The sequence below is a fragment of the Sinohyriopsis cumingii genome, chromosome 12 (genome assembly GCF_028554795.1).
Source record: "Sinohyriopsis cumingii isolate HCF-2022 chromosome 12, ASM2855479v2, whole genome shotgun sequence".
Taxonomy (NCBI): Eukaryota; Metazoa; Mollusca; class Bivalvia; order Unionida; family Unionidae; genus Sinohyriopsis; species Sinohyriopsis cumingii.
Window position 1 is genome coordinate 62831303 of NC_142972.1, and position 12478 is coordinate 62843780.

At 35.2% G+C, this 12478-nt stretch overlaps 1 protein-coding gene across 2 annotated transcripts in view; it reads left to right on the forward strand.

The window, feature by feature from the left end:
• Positions 1 to 728: 728 nt before the first annotated feature.
• Positions 729 to 12478, forward strand: part of LOC149786582 (ganglioside GM2 activator-like) — a 41088-nt gene continuing 29338 nt past the window's right edge. Inside the window, exons 1-3 of one of the 2 annotated variants that reach the window (XM_089977089.1) lie at positions 729 to 1135; positions 3511 to 3709; positions 7467 to 7650. In XM_089977089.1, coding sequence (XP_089833215.1) covers positions 1066 to 1135; positions 3511 to 3709; positions 7467 to 7650 — 453 coding nt within the window. In that variant the 5' untranslated portion in view covers positions 729 to 1065. The remainder of the gene's footprint in view (positions 1136 to 3510; positions 3710 to 7466; positions 7651 to 12478) is intronic. The other variant, XM_089977087.1, reaches the window with a different exon arrangement.

A 12478-nucleotide genomic window follows, 5' to 3' on the forward strand; every position in this document is an offset into this window, starting at 1 on the left:
GACGTTAAAGTTTATGTCATCAACGTAGACAAAATTCATCGATCGGGAACGCGTTGAGTACAAGTCTGCTTTCCCAACGACTACTCTGATTGATATTCGTATTTACCACCTTTCTTAAGTACAACATTATTGATTTGATGAGATGCTATATCCACTAAATTCAAAAATGAGAGATTAAATGGACCAGATTCCATTGTTTGTGGAAAATATTGCGTGCATTGTCTTTATCAACGCCGTCTTAGAATTCCTTTACAATTTACAATGGCTTGTTTTGACCACGAGTACTCGTTCCTATCAATTTTTTTTAGCATACATTGCACATTAAAAGAGTATGAAATCATCGAACATCAAGTCGGACTCCACAACATTAGCGGCCTTGTAAATTTGTTTAATGTTTTTGATCTTTATAAAAAAAAGAAAATACGTGCCACACACACACGCACACACACACACACACACACACACACACACACGAGACCCTTCCTTTATTTTGTCATATGGTGCTTCCAAGTGTTACAGTTATTATCATGTACATTTAGTTCCAATGAGTGTTTAGCCGAGAGGGTCAAACTTCCTGTTCATGAAACTTCTCAGATTGAGTGCTCACTTAGAATCCAAATTACCTTATCATGTGTCTCCTATTGTTCTATTGTTACAAGCTAACAACATTTGGGTCGGAGTGTGCACTCAGGCTCAATGGGTTTCGTCAGCACAGGACCAGATTTCACTCTTGGCAAGATGTGGTCTGATCATTCTTCTCGGTATTAGAGTTTTAAAAGACAGAAAAGCGTGGGCCTGGCAGACTTCTCGGTATCAAAGTTTTAAAAGACAGAAAAGCGTGGGCCTGGCAGACTTCTCGGTATCAAAGTTTTAAAAGACAGAAAAGCGTGGGCCTGGCAGACTTCTCGGTATCAAAGTTTTAAAAGACAGAAAAGCGGGACCTGGCAGACTTCTCGGTATCAAAGTTTTAAAAGACAGAAAAGCGTGGGCCTGGCAGACTTCGCACCTTATTACATCTGGACACAATGAAAATTTACTTCCATTATTGTCTTTAATAACTTTGCGATGATAATCCTATTGGCTATTTCACTGGCCTTACTGGCTGCTTGTGATGGCTTCAGCTATTCTGTATGTGGTAGGTTGAGATTTCAGCATTTGTTTCTATATTCTGTTTAATTTGTTTTGCATTTAGCTGAGAAAAACAAGCAAAATAGCAAGAACATGTCTTGGTAATTTAAAAAAAAAAATTGCAACTTCTAATTTTATATACACCAAAATAATTATTTTATGCTTTATGTTATGCACATTGAAATGAATTCATTGTCAAATATGTCAGCTTTTCATGCTGAAATATTATATGTGTTATTAATATTTAATGCAGTTCATTTTTTGTAAATCTTAAATAATTTATAAAACGTGCATTTGAAAATTGTTGCTTAAGGTCTCACTGGATAGTTTCGTATTTTGACACCTTCCTAATTTTTAAGGTAGAAGGCATGAATTTAATTATGATAAGATTAGCATTTATAAATTCACACGGAAGCTAAATCTGTAATGTGGTTTAGATTTACTTTGAGTTAGGCTTGAAAAGGGGTTGGGTTGTTTGGTGACTGCCTATCAAAGTTAGACTAGCACTGTAGATCAAATGCGTAACTTGGGCTGCAAATGAACAGACGACTTGGCTTACGTATTTACGTATGTCTGCTACAGAGGTAAATATCTATTAAAAAAAAACGAGATGGCTGAGGGGTGATGAAAAGTATGATAATTTGTTATAGTACTAGTGAACTTTATTGATGCATAAGGCACATACTGATTCTTTTAGCTGCCTTGTCACTGGAAAATATTTAAAAAATAGCTCTTTGCTGTCAAAAATGAATGTAAAAAAGAGGGGATGGTGGCAGTGTCGGTTCAGTATAAAAGCCACCAGTTGTATAAAGAATTAACCTGATTGCCGCAGTCAAGATCTCACATGCATGCTTTCAACACAAATCATTAGTTTGTTTTTATTTGTATCTTCAGTGTAAAATTATTCTCATATTTCTGTAATAGGTCATTGTCGGATGAAAATTCACCAGATAAACTATCCAGTGAGACCTTAAATATACCAGACTTCCATTGCCAAAGGAGTAGTGGAAGGGACTAAACTACATTTCAAATTTCTCTTGGGATTGCAAGAGTTGCCTTATCGAGCGGCGTAGGCTAACTGGCATGCTCGCTTGTTTACGTATGGCAAGCTCAATTGTTATTTATTAGCGAAATCATAGATATCGCATAAATTTAAATATCTCATATTTTAAATCAAATATCTAATATATTGTGTCATATGTACTATACAATTTGAAAGGTATCTTATGAACATTTTGTAATATAAAATATATGTTAATTATTACTCAAATTAAAAGAAAATATCAAAAATATAGTTTACGCGATATCTTAAACTTATTAACATATATTAAAATTTGTGTAAGGTACCTTTATTAAAATGGTATGTAGGATATGTTATAAAGTCTGATAAAATTTAGGAGATATTTTATAAAGCTTATTAAATATCTTTCAAAGTTTATGAGGTATCTTATTAAGAAATTGGTATTTAGTGCATACAATGGACACCTGCAGACTATGTAAGATATGATATACATATTACACATTTTAGGAGATAGCTTGTAAGATAATGCACATATTTTATTTCTAATAAATTGAGAAGAGATCTTGCAAATGAAATTGAACAAAGTATCGTTCAAAGTACATAAGAATCAAGGTATCTTTAAAAGTTTTTGAGACAAAAAAGTCAAAATATTGTACAAAGCTTATAAGATATTTTATTTATAACATTTCTTGCAAAGTTTATGACAAGTCCTATAAAATGTATAAGATATCTTATAAACGTTATAAGAGATCCTATAAACTATATAGGGATATCATAAAATGTGTATGATAAATAATGTAATTTAAACGATATTTTGTATGTTAACAAGTATCTTATAGGCTTTATAATATAACGAATAAAGGAAGTTTTTTTTTAAATTTATAAACAGACTTAATTCCGATATAATAAATTGCATGATACCATAAATAGTATATCTTATAAATTATTAATGATATCTTATAAAGTGTACATCTCTCCGTCTGGCAGTATAGGTCATCACAGATGTGATGATCCATTGTCCATTGTTTTAAACAATGGTTTTGCCTGCAGTGGATGTATGTATGAGCTGAAATATCTATAGAAACTAGAAATAACTCCTGCTATATTGCAAAACTGATTTTCGCAAAATTAGTAGCCACCAAAGAATGACAGCTTAACTATGTGAATACTAGTCATTTTTTCTCTCACCAGCAACTCTATCCGAGGTACGTATCTGCGTGTATATAACGCAGCTTTTGCTGAACGCGTTTAAGATATGTACACTCTTTTTCTGCACAATTCCCTGTTTTCTTGACATAAATATTTATACTGGTCACATAACGCGTACGTATCATCAGCTCTATACGTTTTTTGTTTCACAGATCACGGTCCGAATCCCATTTTACATGTAAACTATGCTAATATCAACCCAAGGGACGTGCTCATTCCAGGAGGGCTGACCCCAACAGTTCAGCTCACGATACACAGGCGAGTCACAGGCAACCTGAAGCTTGATGTTAGCATAAAAAAACGCGTGCTCTTTGATATACCGATACCTTGTATATCAAATGTAGGGTCCTGGTAAGTGCAAGTAATAACTTGGGTTGTATATATGTGAGTTAATAGACGACAAAGACAATGCTTCTCTCTCTCTCTCTCTCTCTCTCTCTCTCTCTCTCTCTCTATATATATATATATATATATATATATATATATATATATATATATATATATATATATATATATATATGCAATAAACTGACAACGAACAGTATGAAACTAGTATCTAACTAGCCTGAGCGCTTTCGACTCTTTAATGAGTCTTTTTCAAAGGCAAATATTAAAAATATAGACAAGACAAACAAATAAAACAGAAGACGGATATATTTAGGAAACGATACATGGCTGTTTCTACGGGAATTCAACCTTTTATCTCTGTTATGTCTTAACCTGTTTATTTCAGCTTGTTGCTGATACTGGAAAATAGTTGTATTGGCCTAGAAATTGATGAGCCATAACGACATCTGTTATTTTATGTAAATTTATGTAAGCTCAGATTATATCCCAGAAATTTCATTGTTATAGTACTCTTAGGTCATTAAACCAATTTAGAGTATTATTTAAAAGAAAACATGTGGGCAGCAAAAGATAATTTTATTTGTGCAGTTGTCTTTTTCTGGTCTTTTTGGTTTAAACCGATTGGTTTCAATGTTCTAAGGCGGCGTATCCAGAAAAATTCCTTTTCTTTCCTGGTTTGGGGATTCCAGTTGGGGTTGTGAGCAATTGCAAAAAGTGTTATATCACTGAAAGTGTGGCCAGGGGAGATGAAGTGTTCTGCGACCGGGTTTCTGTACAGCTTCTTTGTCATCTAATCAGATCTATGAAGGTTGATCCTTTTGTGTAGCTTTTCAGTTTCTCCGACATAGTGAAGGCTACAGATCTTACATGTGATGAGCTAAATGACATTCTCTGTTTTGCACGTTTTGTTTTGACCATGTATGTTTAATGTTTATCTAGTCGCTGTGCTAGAAAATGTTCTGGTCTCTATCATACGTTGACAGGTTTTGCACCTTTTATCGCCATAGGGGCCAGATTGAATAGCGTGGTCTTGATTAGTAATTGGCGTTAGCTTCGCACTGACTAGGATGTCTGTGAGGTTTTTTTGTCTCCGGTAGGCCACTACAGGTTAGTTAGGGAGGATTAACTTTAGTGCGTCCGACGATTCCACGATGGGCAGTGTTTCCCGATGATTTTACCTATTTTGGGCTTATCTGGATGGTAGGTCGGGAAACACTGGCCCATCGTGGAATTGTCGGACGCACTAAAGTTAAGTCTCCTTAACAAACCTGTAGTCACATTATTCTGACACAAAGTCAACTAGTCCGAAAACTGACCTCTTAATGCTTTGCACCAAGCGAGGCAGCTGCTAGCCCCATTTTGATATGTCTTTGAACCCGCGACAACCATCTGAGGCCCCTCGTACTGTGAGCATCTGGAAGCATCTGATTTATTGGAGAGAGAGAGAGAGAGAGAGAGAGAGCTAGCTTGCATCCTGTACCTCACTTTATATATGACATCCCGAGGACATAATGCGTTACTTCTTTTTCGTTCTCGCACGTAAACACACCCACTACCAGATTCAACTAGTGGAACACTGGGAGCCTTTAGCAAATGCCCCATTTTCTCCGTCTTAAATCCGGCTTTACGTTCACCGCCACATAAAATGTTCAAAGAGTATCGCTTATAATATATATTTCCTATTTTACCACACTTAGTATGAATAACACCTCAAGAAACATCCCACCTTTGGTGTAAACTCTCCAGATTAAAACAATAAGGTAGTCAATTAACAACTTATTGTGTACACATATTAGAACTAATCCCATTACTCAGCCAAATATCATTCGCACTAGTTCTGGTTTGTTTCTGTATTGCAGGGATAGAACGTGTAAAAATACCTTTTTGGTATCAATTACAAAACTCTGTTCATTTTCGAAAGCGGTAGATTTCAACTTTAAAACTGTATGTGCGGTAGACGGCCTAAAAATGCGGTAATTTGTTCTACCTCATAAAGAATCACATGTATGCTAAAGTCAAGAGAACACTTATTATGAGTAATACAGGCTATCTGTTTCATATTCATAGGTCACGTGCTTTGCTTTGTATGCAAAAAGTCTACAGCTTTCGACAGAAGTAGGACAAATGGACAATCTTCATCAAGAGTAAGGGGCATACACGGAGATACATATTAATAATTTACATGTCTTTCATAAATCTGAAAATAAAATGACGCATTTCATCAGCGCGATCAAAATTTTATCAGGCAAATGTTAGATTTTTTACGACAAGCCCTATGGGCACTTCCGTTAGACTAAAGGAGGCACCCGATCTGAAACTGGAGGGGCCACTGGCGTAGGGCTATTTGATTTTGTTAGAACTGACAACCAGTGTTTATCTGGATTCGGCGTGTCAGTTGATGTCAAGTTATAATTTAGATAGCTCTCCAGAACGACCACACATATCAAACGCTCTAAACAACTGAGTGTTGTAACAAAGGAACATTATAGCAAAGCCGTTGGAAGACATGCTTGTTTGGAATTTCGCCGGGCAATTTCAAACTTCAGACTCTATAACAGATGTAATGTTCTATCCAAGAACGTAATAAACAATCTTATCTGTTTTTTTCTTTCCTTTCTATTTTTATAACTGTAAATTTCACTGGAATCCATCTTTGCGGAAAACTGCATAGAATATCAACCTGATCATAGAGACAACATTTACAAACCGTAGTATTAAGTTTCGCGAGGTATTTCACCGTCTAATAAATAACACTAGCCCACTAAAGATAACATTGCGTGGTCTTTTGATTGTTCTTTTAGACAGATTTCTCTATGTGCAATGTAAATACATGTTTAAGAAAGTTTCTTTCAGGTCGTTTCTCGAACTTGATGACGTGGCTATTAGCCGTGAGATGAGTAATTGTTTTGTACGTACATGATTTTAGCATTATTTGTCTATCGATGTCTCATTATTGATGTCAAGTATAGCATATGTTTCCCAAATTTTATCATCGACATCATCCATGGTATAAACCAAATTGAGAATGATAAAGGTGATTGACTCCGAATTTATCCCCATAGTAAATCTATAAAACTTCTGCAGTTATATATATATATATATATATATATATATATATATATATATATATATATATATATATATATATATATATATCACAAGTTCTAGAATCCACCGGATTCGATGACCTCAGGTTCAACTATTATTCCTGCAATATATTGCATTTAAAATCTAAGCCAATCTAGAAACAAAGCAACCGAAAATATTTGTTTCTTTCTTTATAACATTACTTTGTGGGAAATATTCTTTCCCCGGAAAGAAACAAACATTAATTGTTTATCTAAACAGATTGCAAAACATCCAAATAAAGTATTTTAAGTAATGTTTGCGTTCCTGCTTCCAAAGTCGAAAGGATGTAAGGCCAGTTTATATGCCGTTGGTGCATTCAGTCATCACCGCAACCCATTTATCTCTAGATACAGTAACATCTTTTAGAAAACTCTTTTGCACATTTCGTTCCTTGATATACTGATGGTTCTACTTTCAACTATGCATCGCACGAAAGTTAAGCTCTATCATAGATGGAATATGAATTAGTGTGTATACTAAATCGTGGCCTAGTATCGTGGTTTATAATTTCTACCAATATCTGACTACTTTAGCGAAGAATACTAAATGCGCATCACAGAAGCATACAAGCAGCATGACTCATATAGCCCGAAATCCACACACTCTGCATTACACTCTTTTCCTTCTTCAGCTCCTATGATTTTTGTGGTCTAATTTCCTTCATGAAGGATGCCAATGGAAGAGCCCGTTGTCCTCAGCAATTTCAGCGAAGTAACTTTCCTTGTACATGTCCATTTCAACCAGGCACTTATTTACTCAGCGGTCAGAGATTTCACATTCCAGAAATGTCAGGATTATGGCGCTGGTTGGTTAAGGTAACATGCTTTATTTTATTAAGCCTTTGTCATCCAGACATTTCGCATGACTCTAAGACAAAGGTCTCTCGGAACGGTGCAAGAATTTGGTTGAAAAAGACTGTTATGTATTTTAATAGTTACCCCACAAATTATGTATTACTATAATCCTTCAGAAATAAATATATCATAAGGGATATGTTGGTCAGAACTTTGTATAGCATTACTATTACCGAATTTGAATTTTAAAAAGAAAACCACAATATGGTGTTTCCATTTATTGGAATTTGCATCACCTCTCCTCAAAGCTCCCCTAGTTTCTTTAAATATCTAGAAGTAAGGAATTGAATTAATTTTTTTTTCATACAGTCGAAACACACCGGGCCATCATTTCCCAGAGCTATTACATGATTTGCCTATCGTGTCTTTGCCGAAAACAAACATTGGGCGTAGACAGTTCCTCTGATAAATTCTTTGCTTATTTGAATTTGGCCTGGGTGAAAGGAAATATATATGTTTAATTATCATTTTGATAATGGCTGCCAATCTCAAAATTACAAAATGTATGCAGTTTGTTGCAGTTTTCACTCATAATCCAAGTAATTATGACCTAAATTTTCGGATATCGCTCCAAATTACACGCCAACATTGCTGCTTATACTAACACAGTCATGGACATGCTGTAAGGCGGCGACCAATGTGATGTGGCAGGAATGGGTTGATTGTTTTGTCTTGACCTAAGGAGAATGAGAACACTGATATTTTTTTATCATAGAAATACATTTGGAACCCATGAGTAACCATTTTGAAAATATTTTGTACGTTAGCCTATGTGGGACTCCAAAGGATTCGTTTAGCATATACTTGCAACTGCACTAAGTCTCAGTATTAAGGAGAAAGTAAGTTAGCATTCTAAAATACACGAAGATCATAAAATGGAATACTTTATAAGACCAAGTGCAAAACTGTTTGTTAGGACTTTTACAGTGTTACATACAAATTTGTAAAGAAATCATGGCAATAGTAATTTCACGTTAGCATATTTCGACTCAAAATAAATTAATATACTGATGCGAATAAATTATTAATGTAAAGAATTCTATAATAAAACAGAAGCATTTTCTCCAATTTTTATTATGTTTTGGATTTATTTTAGGACGGAATGTGAATTATGATACATAATTTTGGCATGCTAGTAATATCTCGATGACGTACAATTGCAAATCATCACCACAATTCATTTATATTTAGGATGTTAGGGCAAATTTGCCAACTTCATTGATGACACTTTTTCATCTGTTAAACAATGGGTGGTCAGGGAGACAAATACGATATTGAATCATAGCCACGTCCAAATTTTAACGTATCCTTTTGGATCTCCCAGATGTGTGACACAAAACATAATTCTCCGCTAGTATCACATCACAGTTCTGTGTGATTAGTTCCAGTGATGGTGAAGAAGAAAGCATGATCGTAAGACGCACCGGCACAGATATACAGACAGGCGGAACTATGGTCAGATAGGCAAGTGGTTTCAAAATATTCGATGCATCTCCTCATGAAATATTGTTCGTGGTAATCTATCTAATAACCGCATCATGCTGCCAGATAAGAATCCGATTCAAAGAAAAAGTTAGCATTTGTCTATTTCCTCAAAGGTTTCCTATGGCGGTGATGCAGCAGCATTTTATGATGAATAACATAATTCTCAACGTATTTTGATAATCATAATAATGGCATAATTTTTGTCCCAAACATTATGATGTTCCCAAATCAAGAATCTGGATTACCAATATTCTTTGCTCATATGTCTTTCTGCACATACTTAACTATATATAGTACCACACTTAATAATTCAGTTTTCTTAACTTTATTAATTAATGAATTATGATTTTAAATCAACAACCACATTATTGGTATCAAAATAAAGGGTTCAGTGCAAAATGTACGAAAATCTAAGACTTTCGTCTAATATTTTCCCTAATGTAGACCACCAGTCACGATAAACTGCCTTATTTTATTACGGTTTCTAAAGCACCCATACCTTTGCAAATGCCTACACTGCACAACGATACAAACTAATTTATCCAGTTTATGATCCAATGTCATACAACAATCAACATAAATGACTAGTTATCCCAAATAAGAAACATTTCACTAAATCACCACTTACATGTACATAACTAACTGTACAGATAAGTATCCACTCTTTCCCTATACGTGACCTATTCGATACACCATACAACCCAATGGTGAAAACCCCGTGGGTATATACATGAATATATTTCATATTCAGCGTCATTAAGCATGTTGCGCTACACTTTTTTTAACCTTCATGATTAGTGACGCCCGTGAAATCCAAGACAACTGAACAAGGTACCATCTTGCATATCTGTTCATCTATCTTACCAGATCAGTTTGTAATTTTATTAAAATTTGTAGTTTTCTTCATTTAACACAGTCTTATTTGGCGGGAAATGCCTTCTTACACACTAGCGGAAACAATTCCACAACTAGAATAAATATTATACTTTCAATCAACTTCAATATGCATCCCATTTCCGCATGCATATAAGGTTTATTTAGGACGAGTTGCAAAGGGCAAGTATTTTAAATATTCGTTAGACGGATATTAAGAAAAAAAGACTGGTGATACCCAGATATACACTTTAGCGGATTAATAATTAGATAGGTACATGCCGTGAAAGATGATATGAAAATAAGTAACACCCAAAGAAGCAAATAAGTCATTTCATAGTATATATTTAACAAATGTTTGGTAATTCCCTTTGATATTATCCATACCAACCACAATGTGCTTTAAAAATGATTAAATTTATACATATAATATAACTCTCAGGCAACGGACCAGGTTGACTGGAAAAAGACGAGTTATGTTTACCACGAGCATTGAACACAATGCCCAACGTATGTGAAAAATGTAACGCTCCTTGCATCTTGACTAGTCTTCCGGGTTGACTGGAATAAGACCAACATCGTAGCCCCCATTACTTTGCATCGTGGTGTTTGCCACGTTGCATATTGATTAGTCTTCGTGGAACAAGATAATTACAATGCAATAGCTCAATACTCTCTCACTGCCCTGATCGATTACACGTAAAATACATATTAAATTACTTAATTGCTCAGATTAATACATTTCATTCCTTACTATAGGTGATATTTGACTATACCTATGTCACGGAATTGTATAAATCCTTATATTTATTAAATACATGTACTCGGGTCTCAACTTTTGTGTGAACAATGATACCCGAGGGTGATTTATGTATATTGTACAATATTTCGAAATGGTGAGTTCGGTTTATCCTATGCTGCACGTGCGAAGTGCTTTCAATGGGAAAAACTGAATGCTTCTAGCGCACATACATTATATGACGACTTTGTCCGTGTATAAATGCGTCACCGTAATATTAAATCTTCACATTAAGGAAAGTCTTGTCAGTGAGCGGTCCTCTGTAAAGACTTGCACATTTTCCGCTGTAGAAGTATGTGAATTAATAATTTCTAGTGTATAAGTTATAACTATTGTAATACCACGTTTCTTGTATGTTTGCTATGTAGCTTCGGTTTACGTAGTGTAATGCAAATATTTTCTATTCTGGTTTGTGACTTAGCAAGGGATTTATAGTAGGAATATAAAGCTGCATTTTTAAGAAACGTTTGGTACCGAAGGGTTCATATCGGGCTTGGTTAGGTTTACTTCTGAACCTGTTTGTTGTTTTGTAATTATTGTGCCGATAATGTAAGCTGTATAACTTACCGTATATAACGTCATTACGTTTTATCGTATATACCCGTGTCATGCAGAGTGCACGGTGTTAGATGCATTTTCAGCTGACCAGAGCGATCAGAGTTATCAGAGTGATCGGAGTCGACGTAGTATTAGCTGCAGATCTAACCAGAGAGGTCGACAATAGCAGCTGTGAAGCTGAATCATAGCAGCCATAGAGCTGAATAAACAGTGTTGCTGGTCGAGTAGCAGGTGACCGGGCGTTGCTGACCGAGACTGATGGGCGCTGATTGCTTGATTGACCAACCTGGAATACTAAGGGCTTGATTGACCAGTGTGACTGGTAGCCGAGTGTGCTGGTGAAGGAGTTTGTGACTCCATACATGTAATCTTTTAGCCGTGGGCTAATTTTGGGGGTTTGTAAAACCCAGTGTGTTTTGGGGACTGTAAAACTAATTTTTAAATCTGTCTCTTTTGTTTACATAATTTCACTATTTGAGTGAATACATTTTACTGTATGAGTAAAATACTACATTGGTTTTACTACTGAGTAAAACGCATCAATCTTTTCGTTGTGAAACCACTGTGAATCATTAACCCCTTGTCATTGTACTGTGTAAGGTCATTTATTTTTATTTTCATTAAGCCCGTGTGTTTTATGTTAATTGATCACATATTTGGATCATATACACGCACATATTAATCATAATTAATTGCTCATTCAAGTCGTTCGTTATTAAACATTGTATTTGTATCATCATCAAAAGTGTTCTGCTGTATATCCGAAATCTCACCCGGTTATCTTGTTACAGCCTCACTCACCCATCCGTTATGCAGAGTCGTAGTGCAAAAGTCCCTTAAGCATTGGTACCAGATAATCGCATTGATGAGACCAGTTTAAACGTCTGATATAATTAACACACCCACACACACACAGATCATATGAGACGTATATATGTGCTCCATGTAGGAAATCGTGTCAAAACTGTCAGAAGGCGATTGCGTAATTCGAGTATTCTCCTCGCAAGGAATATTCAATCTACTTGATTCAAACACGGTCGACACATTGGTATAATTGGTATAATTTGTACTGCT